This window comes from Caretta caretta, chromosome 3 (genome assembly GCF_965140235.1).
Source record: "Caretta caretta isolate rCarCar2 chromosome 3, rCarCar1.hap1, whole genome shotgun sequence".
NCBI lineage: Eukaryota > Metazoa > Chordata > Testudines > Cheloniidae > Caretta > Caretta caretta.
The window spans coordinates 14,860,723-14,879,891 of NC_134208.1; the positions used below are offsets into that span (position 1 = coordinate 14,860,723).

The 19,169-nt window shown below is 44.2% G+C and overlaps 1 protein-coding gene across 20 annotated transcripts in view; it reads right to left on the reverse strand.

The window, feature by feature from the left end:
• SUPT3H (SPT3 homolog, SAGA and STAGA complex component) overlaps positions 1–19,169 on the reverse strand; it is a 483,439-nt gene that overhangs the window by 23,563 nt on the left and 440,707 nt on the right. Inside the window, exon 12 of one of the 20 annotated variants that reach the window (XM_075126371.1) lies at positions 8,004–8,037. The exons of the other annotated variants lie outside the window; for them this stretch is intronic. Within the exon in view, the coding sequence (XP_074982472.1) occupies positions 8,004–8,037 (34 nt within the window). The remainder of the gene's footprint in view (positions 1–8,003; positions 8,038–19,169) is intronic. 20 annotated transcript variants of the gene reach the window in all.

A 19,169-nucleotide genomic window follows, 5' to 3' on the forward strand; every position in this document is an offset into this window, starting at 1 on the left:
AGGATGGTTCTAGACTATTCTCAGTGGTAGAAGAGGACAGGACAAGGAGTAATGGTCTCAAGTTGCAGTGGGGGAGGTTTAGGTTGGATATTAGGAAAAACTTTTTCACTAGGAGGGTGGTGAAACACTGGAATGCGTTGCCTAGGGAGGTGGTGGAATCTCCTTCCTTAGAAGTTTTTAAGGTCAGGCTTGACAAAGCCCTGGCTGGGATGATTTTTGATTGGTCCTGCTTTTGAGCAGGTGGTTGGACTAGATGACCTCCTGAGTCCCTTCCAACCCTGATATTCTATGATTCTATGATTATTATTATTCTCATGTCACAACTATAACACAGTGAATATTTTGGTATGCAAGTTATTTGTTTAAATTTGTATTTAGAGCCTAAATGTACAAATAGCTCAACTTAAAAACCCCAAAGTGGCAAAGCTCACAAAATCAGTTGAACATGTTTCAGCAAACTGTATTTTTTTTACTACTGGTGCCTGGACATATGACATTTGGCATTCTATAAATCCCTAACATAGATGTTTTTAAAAGCTGTATTTTATTAAATAGGCAAAATGTGCCTTTCCATATATCCAACATACTGTATAATTCGATAAGGAATGCCCACGTAGCTTAACTTTAGAGAACAATCACACATAAAAGACAAAAGATACTGGTCCAAGGCAGGAGGCAAAAAGAGGTTAAATCAGTTAGAAACAGGTTTTTCCTTGGTTTTAACTCATATGTGATGACATAAAACCCAGAAAAAATAGCTCTGAGTTGAAAATTATTTAAACTTGCCAGCGCCAACCTTTTCTGGAAGCTTGCCAGGCCTAATTTGGATTTGGGCACAAAGTTTGCACAGCTCTAACTTTAACCTGCTGCAGCCTAAAAAGTGGACTAGGTAACAGACACAAAGATATTCCACATAATTCAACACAACTGACAGTCTGTTCTCAAGGTACCCAGCATAGACTCAGAATGTTTTAGTTGTTTCACTCCAGAAGAGGGTGGTACTGTGTCTCTGTTAGTCAAGGAATCCATGATAGAAATGCCTTACCTACCAATGTAATGTTACACAGGATAATGCTCACAAGAGGGAATATGACCTGTTTTCTAGGACGGAACATTTTCAGAGATGTGCTTTTTATTTTTTATTTGCAAATCTCCAAATTCAACAGTTTTTTAGCCTCTATAAACTTTCAGATGGAAAGATCCAGTATTTGGAATAAATAATGTCTATGCTTCACCTTCATTGCAGGGCATTTTCTGTCAGAAGAGTGCTATATCCTGACTACTGAAATACACAGAACACCTTTGTAATAAAGCTATCTCACTATACCATTCAAAATGTGTCAGTAATGAGCTTAGTGCTTAATAGAAACATAGAAGGACTTAGGGAAAAGAAAGAAAGAAAGAAAGAAAGAAAGAAAGAAAGAAAGAAAGAAAGAAAGAAAGAAAGAAAGAAAGAAAGAAAGAAAGAAAGAAAAAGAATTCTGACAAATGTGTTGGCTGGAAATGCCAATACCTCTCTTAGAGCATTGTCTGACAGTCAAGGTTTTTTTTTTTAATATGTAATCATACTTCATGAAAAATCATAATATTGAAACATAAGTACATTTATCTTTTCACTATTTTTCCTGACTTCTTCCAAAATTAAGCTGGTTATTAAAACATAAATGTAAATAAAAATGTTCTGCATTAAAACTTACCTCTTCTTTTTCCTCTAAATCATAGTTTGCTCACACACATTCTCATAGCAACAGACTTTGATGTCACAAACCAAGTGCTGTTACTTCATCTGATGTATGCAGTAGCATAACACAAAATGAGTTATGAGAAAATGTTATTGAGCCTATAAAATATACCTCTAGCAGTCAAACAGAAGTTTTGGATAATATCTTAATTATGATGAGCATAAGGCAAGGAAACAGATCACACTAACGTATACCAATGAGGTTAAATACTTTCTATAAATAATATTTATAGGTGTACAGTGCTTTTCATCAGAGGATCTCAAAGCACATTTTAAACATTAATCCTTCCAATGTCCTTTGAAGAAGATAAATAATATTCCCATTGTACAGCCAGATGAAAAGGGATGTAACTTGGACAAGGTCATATGACAAGCCAGTAGTAGTGGAGAAACCAGAAGTTCTGACTGATGGGCCCATCCTAACCACTAGAAAAAATTGCAGCAAGCAATATGACATGGCAATGGGGAAACTGGGTGAAATTAATTCAGACCTATTGTGGTCTTAAACGCACAGCCGAAGGCCTAATGTTCTCAAAGACACTACTTGTGAATTAGTGGGAGAAAACCTTCACAATGAGAGTGCTTTATGGCAATTATAAAATGTTATTTGGACGGTTCTAGAGCAGGGATGGGAAAATGTTTTGTCCCAAGGGCCACATCTGAGTACGGAAATTGTATAGAGGGCTCTGAATGCTCATGAAATTGGGCGTTGGGGTGCGGGCTCTGGCTGGGAGTGCAGGCTCTGGGGAGGGGCCAGAAATGAGGGTGCGGGAGGAGGCTCCAGGTTGGGGCAGGTGGTTGGGATGTGGGGGAGAGGAGGAACTCTGGCAGGGGGTGCAAGCTCTGGGGTGGGACTGGGGATGAGGGACTTGGGGTGCAGGAGGGTGCTCCGGGTTGGGACTGAGGAGTTAGGAGGGCAGGAAGGGGGATCAGGGCTAGGGCAAGGGGTTGGGGTGCAGGAGGAGGTTAGGGGTACAGGCTCCGGGCAGCGCTTACCTCAAGCAGATCCTGGAAGCAGTGGCATGTACCCCCTCCGGCTCCTAAGTGGAGGCGTGGCCAGGCGGCTATGCACACTGCCCAGTATGCAGGCGCTGCCCCCGCAGCGCCTGGAGTCAGCAGCATTTCCCAGCTCCAGCTCCTATGCGGAGGTGTGGTGCTAGCCAGGCAGCTCTGTGTGCTGCCCTGTCTGCAGGTACTGCCCCTGCAGCTCCCATTGGCCACAGTTCCTGGCCAATGGGAGCTGCAGGGGAAGCACTTGGGGTGGGGGCAGTGTGCAGAGACCCTGGGCTATCCCTACATGTAGGAGTCAGAGGGGCACATGCTGCTGATTCCAGGTGCTGCGCAGAGTGGGGCAAGCCCCTGTCCCTCCTCCCTGGCTGGAGCACAAGAGTGGAGTAAGCCCCAGACCCTGCTCCCCTGTGGGAACTCAAGGGACAGATTAAAACATCTGACCGGCTGGACGCAGCACACGGGCCATAGTTTGCCCACCCCTCTTTTAGAGGAAGGGGATACAGGTTCCTATTCAATGCATTGTTATTCTATATTATTCTATTCTGTTATATTGGATATAAACTGTTCAGGAAGGACAGGCAGGGCAGAAAAGGTGGGGGAGTTGCATTGTATGTAAGAGAGCAGTATGACTGCTCAGAGCTCCAGCATGAAACTGCAGAAAAACATAAGTGTCTCTGGATTAAGTTTAGAAGCGTGAGCAACAAGGGTGATGTCATGGTGGGAGTCTGAGACCACCGGACCAGGGGGATGAGGTGGACGAGGCTTTTTTCTGGCAACTCACGGAAGTTACTAGGTCACAGGCCCTGGTTCTTATGGGAGACTTCAATCACCCTGATATCTGCTGGGAGAGCAATCCAGCGGTGCACAGACAATCCAGGAAGTTTTTGGAAACTGTAGGGGACAATTTCCTGGTGCAAGTGCTGGAGGAACCAACTAGGGGCAGAGCTCTTCTTGACCTGCTGCTCACAAACCGGGAAGAATTAGTAGGGGAAGCAAAAGTGGACAGGAACCTGGGAGGCAGTGACCATGAGATGGTCGAGGTCAGGATCCTGACACAGGGAAGAAAGGAGAGCAGCAGAATACGGACCCTGGACTTCAGAAAAGCAGACTTTGACAACCTCAGGGAACTGATGGGCAAGATCCTCTGGGAGAACAACATGAGGGGGAAAGGAGTCCAGGAGAGCTGGCTTTATTTTAAAGAATCCTTATTGAGGTTACAGGGACAAACCATCCTGATGTGTAGAAAGAATAGTAAATATGGCAGGCGACTAGTTTGGCTTCACAGTGAAATCCTTGCTGATCTTAAACACAAAAAGAAGCTTACAAGAAGTGGAAGCTTGGACAAATGACCAGGGAAGAGTATAAAAATATTGCTCGGGCATGCAGGAGTGAAATCAGGAAGGCCAAATCACACCTGGAGTTGCAGCTAGCAAGAGATGTTGAGAGTAACAAGAAGGGTTTCGATAGGTATGTTAGCAACAAGAAGAAAGTCAAGGAAAGTGTGGGCCCCTTACTAAATGAGGGAGGCAACCTAGTGACAGAGGATGTGGAAAAAGCTAATGTACTCCATGCTTTTTTTGCCTCTGTCTTCATAAACAAGGTCAGCTCCCAGACTGCTGCACTGGGCAGCACAGCATGGGGAGGAGGTGACCAGCCCTCTGTGGAGAAAGAAGTGGTTCGGGACTATTTAGAAAAACTGGACAAGCACAAGTCCATGGGTCTGGATGCGCTGCACCCGAGAGTGCTAAAGGAGTTGGCGGATGTGATTGCAGAGCCATTGGCCATTATCTTTGAAAACTCATGGCGATCGGGGGAAGTTCCCGACGACTGGCAAAAGGCTAATGTAGTGCCCATCTTTAAAAAAGGGAAGAAGGAGGATCCTGGGAACTACAGGCCAGTCAGCCTCACCTCAGTCTGTGGAAAAATCATGGAGCAGGTCCTCAAGGAATCAATTCTGAAGCACTTAGAGGAGAGGAAAGTGATCAGGAACAGTCAGCATGATTCACCAAGGGCAAGTCATGCCTGACTAATCTAATTGCCTTCTATGATGAGATAGCTGGCTCTGTGGATGAGGGGAAAGCAGTGGACGTGTTGTTCCTTGACTTAGCAAAGCTTTTGACACGGTCTCCCACAGTATTCTTGCCAGCAAGTTAAAGTAGTATGGGCTGGATGAATGGACTATAAGGTGGATAGAAAGCTGGCTAGATTGTGGGGCTCAACGGGTAGTGATCAATGGCTCCATGTCTAGTTGGCAGCCGGTATCAAGTGGAGTGCCCCAAGTGGACTGACCGGTCCTGGGGCCGGTTTTGTTCAATATCTTCGTTAATGATCTGCATGATGGTGTGGATTACACCCTCAGCAAGTTTGCAGATGACACTAAACTGGGAGGAGAGGTAGATACGCTGGAGGGTATCATAGAATATCAGGGTTGGAAGGGACCTCAGGAGGTCATCTAGTCCAATCCCCTGCTCAAAGCAGGACCGATCCCCAATTAAATCATCCCAGCCAGGGCTTTGTCAAGCCTGACCTTAAAAACTTCTAAGGAAGGAGATTCCACCACCTCCCTAGGTAACTTTTTCACTAGGAGGGTGGTGAAACACTGGAATGCGTTATCTAGGGAGGTGGTGGAATCTCCTTCCTTAGAAGTCTTTAAGGTCAGGCTTGACAAAGCCCTGGCTGGGATGATTTAGTTGGGGATTGATCCTGCTTTGAGCAGGGGGTTGGACTAGATGACCTCCTGAGGTCCCTTCCAACCCTGATATTCTATGATTCTATATATTTTAGTGCTCATTTTTCCTCCAGTATTATAATCTGGAGGAAAAGGAGAAAGTTACTCACCTTGTGCAGTAACGATGGTTCTTCAAGATGTGTGTCCCTATGGGAGCTCCACAGTAGGTGCGCTTGCATCCCTGTGCTCTTGGAGAACTTTGGTAGCAGCGTCCGTTTGGCCAGCACATCCACTGTCTCGCCACTGCGCTCTACCACAAGGCTAACCAGAGTGCGGGGACAACCCCCCCTCCGCAGTTTCTTCTCCACTGCAGAGTCCTTGTCAAGAATTCCAAAGTAGAGGGGAAGAGGGTGAGTTGTGGAGCACCCCCAGGGGGACACATCTTGAAGAGCCATCATTACTGCCCAAGGTGAGTAACTTCCTCTTCTTCTTTGAGTAGTGCCCCTATGGGTGCTCACTATAGGTGACTCCCAAGCAGTATCCCCAATGGGAAGCTGGGGCTTTTGAGTTGAGTCTGTTATGGATGACAATACTGCAGAGCCGAAGACAGCGTAGAAAGCAGTCTCTCCAGTAATCACATAGTGTTCTACGAAGCTATGTGCCGATGCCCAGGTTGCCTTTATCTATCGGTATCATTGATTCAGTGCCTATGCCCATCAGGGCCTTAGGCACAGCAACAGTACCTGATGCTTCAGGTCCTCGTGAACTATGGGTACCATGTTTAGACTGTCTTGGTACTGATGATACCAAATGTGCCAGTGATCTTTTTTGGCTAGCTTGGGGCTCATGGCCCTCTTTTGTGAATCCTTATCTGAGGGGTCCACGGCTGTTTTCTTTGACCCATAGTCCTTAGATGTCAAGGGCTTTGGGGAAGATTTGTGTCACCTCTGTGATTCTTGGCACAGGTCCAGGAAGGCTGAAGAGCTGCCTCCATGAGCAGTAGTTTAGTCTCACTTTTCTGTCCTTCCGAGATCTGGACTTGAGTTGTTGGCAAAGATCCCGCTTTTGGGAAATGTGGCTTTCCCTGAAGCAACGTGTACAGCAGGAATGTTTATCTGCTACAGGGATGGCCTCCTTCCATAAGAGGCACCTCTTATAGCCTGGTGAACTGGGCATACCCCATGCTGGGGCAATCCCAGACAAAGGAAAAAAAATAAAAAGTTTTTTTTCCCAAAAGAAAGAGAAAATAAAGAAAGCCCCACAACTAAGAAAGGGATTAACTAGCTACTGAAGTGCGAAGAGAGAGGTAACGATCTGATGAACAGACTGCTAATAGCTCTATCTCTTGCCAGGGGCAGTTGGAGGAACTTGGGTGGTGGAGGGTTCACCCACATGTGCTGGTTAGCCTCATGGCAGAGCATGAAGTGGGGACGACACATGCGGGCTGAGTGGACGTTGCTACCAAAGATCTCCGGTCAGCTGTGCAGGGACACAAGTGCACTTACAATGGAGCACCCACAGGGACACTACTCAAAGAAGTTGTCAAAGGCTTTGCATTTAAAATTGTGCCAGCTCCTCATGTTTTAGAGCTTTACTGATTTTAATGCCAAATAAGGCTGTTTAAATATTATGGAGTAATTTAAATAAGTAAAATATCAATCTGCTCTAGACACTCATGTGCACATCATACAACACCCCAGACTCACTTTACTATTTCAATATGGCAAAGAGGTGTTAGCTCGTAGTGTAAAAATAGACCTATCTGTAAAACAAGATAATAATTCTTGCCATTACTGTCCATGTTTGAATTAACTGGTTAATGTTTGAATAGACAAAGTGCTATACACATCAACATGCTAAGGATTATTACTACTTGGAGGGTTCTCACTGAAAGTGTATTTTCAAGATGAATTTCAGGGTGCAGATGGAGTTCCAAGTACGGCATTAACATGGAAGAAGGCATAAAAATGAGAGTGGGAGAAGAGTGAACTCTAAGATCATTTAAAGTAATAACCTACCCATACACCTTCATTTGTTTTCAGAAAAAGGTGGTAGATGATGATCAGGCCTCAGTTATTCACACTTTCATCACTTCTCAGCTGGACTACAGTCGTGTGATATAACGGACATGAAGCCCTCAGCTCTTATGCAGAATGCTGCAGCATGGCTCCTTAGCAACATGGGCTACCATGAACACATTGAGTCTGTCCCTCACTTCCTACTCTGGCTTCCCATAGGATTTTGAATCAAGTTCTGGGATTCAGTCCTTATCTTCAAGGTGCTCCAAGGGCTGTGCCCAGGTAAGTAGAAGATCACAAAAGCTCTGAGACGAAGAATGTGGTTGAAAACTTCACTCCTCTGACACAATGGAATTTTCCACAATAAGAGTAAAACTCATCTGTGAAGGAGACAAATTTTCCTTTTTGGCCAGTATGAGACTGTGGAATGGTATCTCCCAGGAACCTGAGGTCCATCACAAACTTCACCATCTTCCACTCCAAGTGGAGAGGAACATTTCTTTGACCTGGCCTTCTCTAACATAAATACATTAAAAACTACATATTATTTTAAAAAAAAACCTACCAAAACAAACCACTCCACCGCACACTCTTCTGTCCTCAGGAGAGGAAGGAGAGAACAAGGTGTGACAAATGTGTAGTCACGCTGCTCAATGCACTAATGGAAACCGCTCAAATACCATGAGGATAAGAGCAGTATAAGAACAGAAAAGAATCCTTCTGGTCACAGAAAAGCATTTCCTTTCCATGCAGGCTTCAATGTAGTATCAAATTGTAACAAAACTCAGTTAAACATTAAGGTACCTGACTGTCAGAAGGGCTGAGCACCTATACCTCCACATGAACATAAGGGGAGTTGCAGGGGCTCAGCAGCTCTGAAAATCCCAGTCTTGGAGTCTGATTTTCAAAGTATTCAAAGAGAATTAGGTGTCCAAATCCCACAGGCTCCTTTGAAAAATCTCAGCCCAAGTAACTTGAAAAAGAGTTTCCTACTTGAATGGCTTATTTAATTTGGAAAATAACTGCAGTCAAAATGTGTACACTTTAGTTGCCAAAGCAGTTAATTATTCTGTCCACATGTGAAGTTTTTCTTTGTTTGGGGAGTGGGATAAGAGGCAAAACAGGTATCTATGTGATGTTGGTAAGGCTGTGTTTATGTGCTGATAAGGTCTTGCTCCACTAATGAGGAGAAAAGGCCTTCAATTCCTGAAAACCTAACTATTTTCTCTGACGCAAACCCTTAGAAAAGCAATGAAACATTAAACTCTGCCTCCTGTCCTTGTGTATCAGAATGGTCCGACTGCTATTTTGAGCCAAATTGCCTACAGGGATGCAGACATAATATTGAATTTAATATCTGGAACTGTTCTAATTTGTTTTTTGTTTATGAATCAAACTGATGAAAACAAGCAGGTTGAAAGATTTAAAAAAAACCATACAACCAACGTGTCCGTCACTTGACTTAGTAACCATTTCTTGGCTGGAATACTTTGTTAAGTTAGATCACTATCAAAAACAATATAGCAGAAATAGAAGGCGTTAAGAAACAGGCAATGAAAAGGAATAGAGGCCTGGGGTGACTTCCACATGAAAAGAGAAAAGGTCAGGACCGTTCAATGTAAAGAAGAGCTGAATAATAGGGGGACATGACAGAGAAAATAATGACTAGCAAAGAGAAGGTGAAATAAAAGAAGAGCAACAGGACAGTCAATAAAATTGAAGGGCAACACGTTTAAACTGGCAAAAGGAAACTTTTTAATTTAACCCATAATTAGCCTGGGGAACTCATTGCTACTGGAGATTATTGAAACCAAAAGCTTAACAAGATTCGAAAAATATTATCCATTTGTATGGATAATCAGGATTATCTTCAGTTTCAGTAGACAGGCTACTTTTTTTCCTTGAAGGATTTTTATTGACAAATATTGGGCCCCGGCAGTTAATGTGCTGGATTTTGTTTCACAATTTCTTCTCCCTCCTCACATCCCTCTGGTCAAAGAGGGACCTTGTTCATGACGCTTCATTCACTATTATAATTATTTATTATCTCTGAATGCTCAAAAGTGCATGAGACACTTCAAAGAAACAAGTACTCTGCTCCCTATCCCAAAGAACTCATGGTGTAAAGTCAGATGTGAGGGGCAAGGGAGAAGAAAGACCAGGTAATAATAATAAGATCATGCAATTAGAAGATGACAACTTGCAACTGAATCAAATATGTGAATATCCTATTATTCTGCTGCCCCATAGCCCTCCACCCTCACTTAGTTCGTTTCACTTACCATCACATCTTGCCTGTTAGACTGCAAGGTCTTTGAGGAGGCACGGCAATTTTCTATATGTTTGTACAGCACCCATGGCTTGAAGGCTCTACTGAAAATTAAAATTAGGGTTTGTGTTTCTCTCTGCCCCATCTTTAATTCTCACTACTGAGAGAAAAAGGCAGGCTTTCCTAGCTTTGAACAGCCTGTGCCTGAAAAAGACAGTTACCTACCTTTCATAACCATTGTTCTTTGAGATGTGTTGCTCATGTCCATTCCATTCTAGGTGTGTGCGTGCCCACATGCGTGACTGTCGGAGATTTTTGCTTTAGCGGTATCCATAGGGTTGGCTGTAGTGCCCTCGAGTGCTGCACGCATGCGTCAGTATATCAGGCACCGCCAGCCCTACGCCCTCTTAGTTCCTTCTTGCCAGCAACTCCAACAGAGGGTGAGGATGGTGGGTAATGGAATGGAGATGAGCAACACATCTTGAAGAACAGTTACAAAACGAAGGTAACAGTTTATTCTTCTTTGAGTGCTTGCTCATATCAATTCCATTCTAGGTGACTCACAAACAGTATCCCTGGTGGTGGGCTTGGAGTTCATGGTTAGGTGGTTTCCAGCACTGCTCTGCCAAAGTCAGCGTCGTTTCGGGCTTTCTGGGTCCGCGCATAACGAGACTGAAACATGTGGATAGACAACCAGGTAGCAGCCCTACAGATATTCTGAATTGGCACCTAGGCCAGGAAGGCTGCTGACAAAGCCTGGCCCTAGTCCAGAGGGCAGTCACAGTTGTGGAGGCACCTTTGCCAGGTCATAGCAGTATTAGATTCAGGCTGTAATCCAGGACAAACATTGGGCGACCTTTGGGCGCAGACATTGGGTGATCTTCCATTCTGTATGCCACCGCAACAAACAACTGTGTTGACTTACGAAATGGCTTGGTCCTGTCAGTGTAGAAGGCAAGCGCCCTCCAGACATCCAGGGCATGTAATTTGTGCTCCTCTTCTGATTTATGAGGCTTTGGAAAGAAGACAGGTAAGTATGTCTTGGCCGGCATGAAACTGTGAAACTACCTTGGGTAGGAATGCTGGATGCGGCCGCAGCTGGACCTTGTCCTTGTAGAACACTGTATAGGGTGGCTCTGAAGTAAGTGCCCTGATCTCAGAGATCTTATGGGTGGACGTTATTGAGACCAGGAAAGAAACTTTCCAGGAGATGATGAGGAGGGAGCAGGAAACTAGAGGCTTGAAGGGAGAACCCATGAGCTGCAACAGCATGAGATTCAGGTCCCAGGGTGGGATGGGATCCCCCGTGTGTGGGTAAAGACGCTCCAGACCTTTACAAAAAAGGACCATCATGTCGTGAGCGAAGACCAACCTTCCCTGGAGCGGGGGTGTGTGTGTGTGGAAGGCCGAAACAGCGGCCAAGTGGACTTTGATCGATGACAAGAACAATCCCTGGAACTTGAGGTGCAGAAGATAGTCCAGGATAGCCTGCAGCAATGTCTGCTCAGACCGGATACCCCGGTCCGAGGCCCAGCCCGTGAATGTATTCCACTTGGCCAGATAGGTTGCTCTTGTGGAGGGGCTTTCTGCTACCCAACAAGACCTGTTGGACCCGGGCCGAGCATTCCTGTTCTTCCACATTTAGTCACACAGAAGCCACGTTGTCAAGTGCGGCGCCACGAGGTTCGGATGCGGAAAACTGCCGTGGTTCTCGGACAGCAGGTCCAGCCAGACAGGCAGCTGCAGCAGGGTGGCTACCGAAAGGTCCATCAGCATGCTGAACCAGTGCTGCCAAGGCCACGCAGGAGCTATCAGGATCAGATTTGCCTTGTCTTGTTTGATCTTCATAAGGACCTTGTGGATTAACTGCAATGGTGGGAAGGCATATATCAGAGCCCCCAACCACCGGTGCAGAAAGATGTCTGACAGGGAGCCCCTGTCTAATCCCCAGAACTAGCAGAACATGTGGCTTTTCCTCTTCTGATGGAATGTGAACAGGTCCAACTGGGGAGTTTCCCACCTCCAGAAGATCACACTGACCACCCCCGGGTGGAGCGACCACTCATAGCGAGATGAGAAGCTCCTGGGTGAGGCGATCTGCTACCACGTTCTTGGCCCCGGGCAGATTCGCAGCCACCAGATGGACGGCATGCCACACACAGAAGCCCCAAAGGCGGAGAGCTTCTTGGAAAAGGGCCACACCCAGTCAGTTATGTAATACATCACTGCAGCATTGTCTGTCAGGACCTGCACCACCCTGCCCTTCATGTGGGGCAGGAAAGCAGGCCAGGAGAACCACTTGAGCTCCCCGATGTTTATGTGGAGGGACAGATTGTCCTGCAACCAGCAGCCTTGTGTGCTGAGCTTGCCCAAGTGAGCTCCCAGCTCCGGTCCAAAGCATCAGAAACCAGGATCAGCTATGGGGCCATGGCCGCAAAGGGAACTCCCTCCAACACTGATTCGGGGCTCAGCCACCAATCCAGGGATGATCGGATGTGAACTGGCACCCTGATCATCTGGTCTAGATTGTGTCTGTTGGGGATGTAGACTGACACCAACCAGATTTAGAGTGGCCGGAGATGATGCAAGGACCACGTACGTACATGCTGCCATGTGGCCTAACAACTGCAAGCAGATGTGAGCAGTGGTGAATGGATAGTTTTTCACATGGGAGATCAGGTCCGACATGGCCTGGAAACGCGCCTTCAAAAGGAAGGTTCTGGCTCGTGTGGAGTCGAGAACCGCCCCAATGAACTCTATTCATTGCACCAGCCTTAAGGTTGATTTCTTTTCATTTAATAACAGGCCCAGGTTGTGGCAGGAGGAATGAACCAGATTGAGGCTCCTTTGCACCCAAGATCTGCCCTTGATGAGCCAGTCATCGAGATATGGTTAGACCTGAACCCCTTGACGCCTGAGTTAAGCAGCCACTGGTGCCATATATTTTGTAAACACCCTTGGGGCAGACGAGAGACCAAAGGGCAGCGCCATGAACTGGAAATGGCAACCGCCCACCACAAAATGGAGGAATTGTCTATGACCTTGGAAAATGGAGATATGGGAATAAGCGTCCTTCAGATTGAGGGCATCGTACCAGTCACCTGGATCCAGAGAGAAGATGACTGAGGCCAGGGAGACCATATAAAACTTCAACTTTTTGAGAGACTTGTTGAGGTGCCACAGGTCCAGAATGGGTCTTACACCTCCTTTCGCTTGCAGGATTAGGAAATAATGGGACTTTCCCCTCATGTCCCAGTGGACCTCCTCCACTTCCCCCAGCTGCATGAGGTTCTTGACCTCTTGAATAAGGAGTTGCTCATGAGAAGAGTCCCTGAAGAGGGATAGGAAACGGGTGCTGGGGGTGGGTGTGACTGAATTGCAGGGTGTAGCCCTGAGATAAAATCTCTAGCACCCAATGGTCCGAGGTGACCTGCAACCAGGCCGAAAAGTAGGGATGGTAGAAGAAAGAATGAGGCAAATCCAGGGAATTGACGTGGACATCTCTCTTGATCGCACCCTCAAAACGAGTGCTTTGGGCCCCCAGGAGGCTTTGGCGGGCCAGGTTGTGCAGGGGAGCAGGAGGACGAAGAGCAGCGATGACCAAAACTCATGTCTCTATCCCTTCTTGCATGCCCCCATCGAGGCTTCTTGGTGGGAGGGGTGGCTGGAGCTGCTTCCTCACTGACTGTGGCGTATGCAGACCCAGCGAGCAAAGGGTGGCCTAACTGTCCTTCAGTTCGTGCAGCCTCGTGTCAATCTGTTCTTCAAATAGACCATTCCCATCAAAGGTAAGATCCTAGATCGAGGCCTGCATCTCTTGGGACAGGCCAGTGGTCTGAAACCAGGAGCTGTGCCTATGCCATCTGGAAGGAGGACCTTGCAGCTGTCGGACCCGCCTCCACCAGTGCCCCAAATTCCTGGGCCAAGTCCTGGGGCAGTGAGTCCTTGAACTTATGGAGGGAGTTCCATAAGTTCAAGTTGTATCTCCCCAAGAGAGCCTGGTGGTTGGCCATGACAGCATCACGGAGATCAACACAACCTCAGATGCCCACTCACGCTGGTGAAGGGTTGAATTTCCTTTCCTAAACAGAGGAAATACCTTCCGATGACCATGGAGGGGCTGTTAAAGCTTGTGTCTCATGGCTAACTGTCACCACAGGAGTCCAGTACTTCGAGTAGGGGGATCGGTGCCGGGGCTGGGGGATCGGTACTGTGACGGAGACTGCTCCCACTGCTGGGATCTGTGCCGAGGAGACAGCCGGTGGGAGGAAGATTGGTGCCGGCAGTAGGGTGACCAGTGTCTTCCTCTGGGCGACCCGCGTCAAGAGTGCAGAGACCGTAAGCATGGTGCTGGCAGTGTAGGATGTCCTGCAGAAGACAGGAGAAATCTGTGGCGTGGAGACACGGATCACCCGGCAGACCACACTGCTATGCTTCTCTATGTAAATCTATATTTGAGTGCATGTTGCTCAAGTAAATACATATTGAGGCTTGTGTAAATTTGTATTTAGGCCCTTTGTTTTATAACAATCATCTTTAACCCTCTTAAATATGTATTTTAGTGCACTAATTATGGTATGCAGTTTTTAGCATGTGCACTATTTAAAGGGAAGACAACGAAATATTCTTGTTTGTGTGTTTCTTGGCTAAATAGTTTAAAATCCATTTTAAAATGAATATTATTTGTTCAGAAAAATACAATATGCATTCCATCCACGTGGAGTACAATTTTCAGTATATTTACTATGTATATGACAAGGACAAAAATCAATTTAAAAATCAGGCTTCTAGATTAAAAACCTTTTACCACCTATTGTTATAAGTGGACACCTAAAATAACTGCAGTTTAAAGATAGAGGAAAAATATTAATCTTTTTCCCCCCCAATTGCATACTTTGTCCATTTGACAGAATTTTTTATATAGTAAAGTTCACTTTTCCCCCTGTACAGTGAGTTTCCTCTTTGTGCAGGTCTTTCATATGGCAAAAGGGAAAAGAAACATTTTTCAAAAATAGGAAAATATGACAGCAAAATTGACAAAAGGACTCAGTGGCACTTTACTACATTTTTGGAACCAGCTAGATTTCAAATTGATGGTGCCCCTTTTACAGGCACTCAGATGCCACAATACAAGAACCTGAACACAACACATGGATTATGGTAATTACACGCATTATTAGTATTGGCATTAACTATGAAAACATACATACAATACCTCACATACAGGAGCCATGGCTATGTCACCACAGTGATGTGATATATATCATCCCATTCTTAGGTTAGAAAATAACAAAAAACCCTCAGATACTATTGTTTGGTCACTGTTAGAAAATGTTAACTTCTTTAGTTTAACCACTGTATCATAATACCTTCTCATGTAAATGCACTAACTGGTACTTTCTGAAAAATGGTGGTTAAATACATAAATCCCATCCAAACTGATTACTGACCTCCCTTAATTATCAATCTAGTTGTCAAACAAGTCAGACTGTGAATAACAGCGCTAAAATGTTTTTTTTTTTTTTACACGATTTCAAATGGGGAATATACCTTTGTAAATAGAATAACCTTGTCATAACTCTCCCCACAATACTGTACTTAAAAGACAAGAGTTCACATTATTGTACAATGGGATGATAAATCTCTGAAAACAACAAAAGAAAGTAAGTTCCTGAACTATAACCAAAATGCTCTTATACACCATACAAACTGGAAAACACATTGTTCAAAAAAACGTGTAAGAACAGTTATGCACTTTGTAGAGTGACAAAAGACTTGGTAAATGACTAGTCTGGGGGTATACGGAGAATGCTGCTGATTAAAGGTCTGGTATTCTGCTGCCTGGCAGCAATAAATTCTGACCTGGGCACCAGGGACTGCCTTAGTTTTCTCCTAAGCGTTCTCCTCTGGCAATCCCAGGAGCGTCAGTGACAGGTGCTAGAAGGAGCTACAACAAGCTCCTTTTTGCTGCAGGGGTTGCCACATAGCAAAGGGTGTGGTGGGACTACGGACACATCTTGAAATACTCCTATCTTCATCAGGGAGGAAAAAGTAAATCTGCCAAATTTAGGCCTAGAAAAATATCCACAGCTGAAGTGTTAATGCCTGAAAGTCAACGCTTGGATGAAAGAGAAGCAAAATGTACATAACAAGCAATTCGGATTTGAATAATTTGTCATGAGAAGCTATCTGAAAAAAATGACCTTGGAGCCATGAAAAAACTGTTTACCAAGTTTCACTCTGCTTACGTTTTTGTTATGGACATTTTAATGCTAAGCTAAATTGAGAAATGAGCCTCAACAAGGGGTGGGCCATAAGATACGTTATCAGGCTGTCGTGAAGCAACAAGCACATCCACCCACTGAAAGCAACAGTCTGTTACGAAACTCCCTCAGGAAAACCCTGGAGAGGCTTTCAGCTGATCCGAGGTTTTCACAATATTGATCTTTCCAGACATGCAAACTCCTGATCTGAGCCATCTGACACTCACAATGGGCTGCTGAGCTTGGGGCTGAAGCCCCTTCACAGCATTCTTTATGCTGTCTCCCCAGAATCTGATTAGTTTGAGTGAGGCCCTGGATTGATCAGTGACTCACAATTTCTGAAGCATTGGTATAACGTGACAGCCAGAAAAAGCATGACCTTTAAACAGCAGATCCACCACAGATGAAGATTTCATAGGCAATATAGCTTATTTTTATCACATTTTTATCCTAATTGTACACTGAGATCAAATGATGATGGATTAATTGAGATTCCTGACAAAAGCCCAGCCTACACTCAGATGGTAGACAAGACAGCTACTATGACCAACTAGACCATGCTAGACTAGCTTCCAGGGTAGTCTCCAGCATGCTTGTCAGGGGAAAAGCAAAACAAAAAACTGTTCACACTGATCAGAAAAACTGCACTAGACCATGGTTTCAACCATAACCATATTGTGGACAGGGTCAGTTTTGCTAGGATTATAAGGGAAGAGTAGGAAGAGTAGAAAGCCACATATCTATTCAGGGGACACCGTCATAGGACCTAATCACATCAGCCACACTATCAGAGGCTCGTTCACCTGCACATCTACCAATGTGATACATGCCATCATGTGCCAGTAATGCCCCTCTGCCATTTACATTGGCCAAACTGGACAGTCTCTACATAAAAGAATAAATGGGTACAAATCAGACGTCAAGAATTATAACATTCAAAAACCAGTTGGAGAACACTTCAAACTCCCTGGTCACTCGATTACAGACCTAAAAGTCGCAATATTACAACAAAAAAACTTCAAAAACAGACTCCAACGAGAGACTGCTGAATTGGAATTAATTTTGCAAACTGGACACCATTAAATTAGGCTTGAATAAAGACTGGGAGTGGATGTGTCATTACACAAAGTAAAACTATTTCCCCATGTTTATTTTTTCCCCCCTACTGTTCCTCACACTTTCTTGTCAACTGCTGGAAATGGCCCATCTTGATTATCACTACAAAAGGTTTTTTTCCCCCTCTCCTGCTGGTAATAGCTCACCTTAACTGATCACTGTTGTTACAGCGTGTATGAGAACACCCATTGTTTCATGTTCTCTGTGTGTGTGTATATATATATCTTCCTACTGTATTTTCCACTGCATGCATCCGATGAAGTGGGTTTAGCCCACAAAAGCTTATGCTCAAATAAATTTCTTAGACTCTAAGGTACCACAAGTACTCCTGTTCTTTCTGTGTATATGGAGAAAACTCTGGGGCTAGAAATAGAAGTGTGTGGATACAGCTCCCTTTGATGTAAAGAAATCTTCCATGATATCTCAAACTGCTTGAATGTATTTAACATTTGAAATGATAAATCCCACAAAACCTATATTTATTTATCTGAAATCAACAGAAGTACCTCATGAAATATGAAGTGAAATCACTGACATTACATTAATGTCATAAGTAGCCCACTAAAAGGTTAATGACAGATTTTAAGAATTACTGATTTTTCCCATCATTTTTATCCCTCTTTCTCTTCCATCTCAAACATGGAGATCAAATCAGTTCCAATATCATTACAAATTACATTAGTTTGTTCATGATATTTTAACAATTCACACTCTATATAAACATAACTAACTACATTTTTCCTCCAAATAAGCCATTATGTGGATGCTTATTCATATATGCACTGAGACTGCAAATACAAGAAACTGTTACAATGGTATTTATTTTTTGTTGAGTTCCTATCATGTTAACATCTAGGCGCTATTTACAAAAAGTAAAATCACATGAAATTATATACAGTCTACCTACAAAAGACACAAGCCAAGTTGACAGTAAACTCTTTGGGGCAGAGTTTTTTGTGTGTGTGTTTTGTGTGTTTCTGTAAAGCATCTCACACACTTTTGGGCAATAAATTGGCACAGGCAGGACATTTTCTGCAGCCAGATTAAGATCATATTGTCAGACTATGTGGGGAAAGAAACTTAATCAGAATACTAATCAACTAACTAAGTACCACAGCAAATGTCCCAAAGATTGCCTTATATAGGCTCTGATTCTGGAAGCTCATACAGGCAGATGGACCCGTGAGCCCACATGGAGCATCAATACAAATCAATCAATAACAAACAAACAAGCAAACAAAAAAACCCCAATCAGCAGGGGTTTCTCTACACCCACGAGGATCGGGGCCATATTCATTACGTACTGATTCTGACCAGATGTGCTTGTGATGGACTGACAATACTGACACTGAATTTTCTTACTTTTGTTGGTTTAAGATAGATTCTTCATATTACTTTATTTTTAAAAGAACATACCTACAACATTTTCTACAAAACAAGGAAACTCCATGTATTGTAATGGACAGGATTTCCTTCCAGTGAGGGACTGTATCTTCTGTTTCCCCATTATGAATAAAAATCTTTAGTCCTTTACCTAAATATATAAATTGGGAAGACTGCCATTGATTTTTAAAGGACTATGCCATAATAATGGACTACACTTCTGATATTAGTCACAGTGAAAAGATGTTATTTACAGTAAGTTTTGTTGATGCTGAGGATGGCTATATCCAAGTAAAGGAACGCTTTATCGGTTTCCAGTCTGTTGACAACTCCACCAGAAAAGGCCTAACAAAACTGTGTATGAACGTTCTGAATGAGTATAAAATAAAACTTCAGGACTGCCGACAACGGCACGAACATGAAGGGAAAAAACAGTGGCGTCCAGAACCCTTGCGTTGAATCCAAGGGATTTCTTCATGCCTTCTGGCTGCCATTCCCTCGACCTGGTTGTGTCAGATGCAGCGTCATCTTCTTTAGATTCAGTATCTCTCTTTGGAGTACTGCAAACGATATACGTCCTGTTTTCAGCATCAACTACCAAGTGGAAAATCCTCACGGACAATGTGACAAATCTGACTGTGAAGCCACTAAGTGACACTCGCTGGGAAAGCCACATTGACAGCGTAAGGCCAAGGCTGGA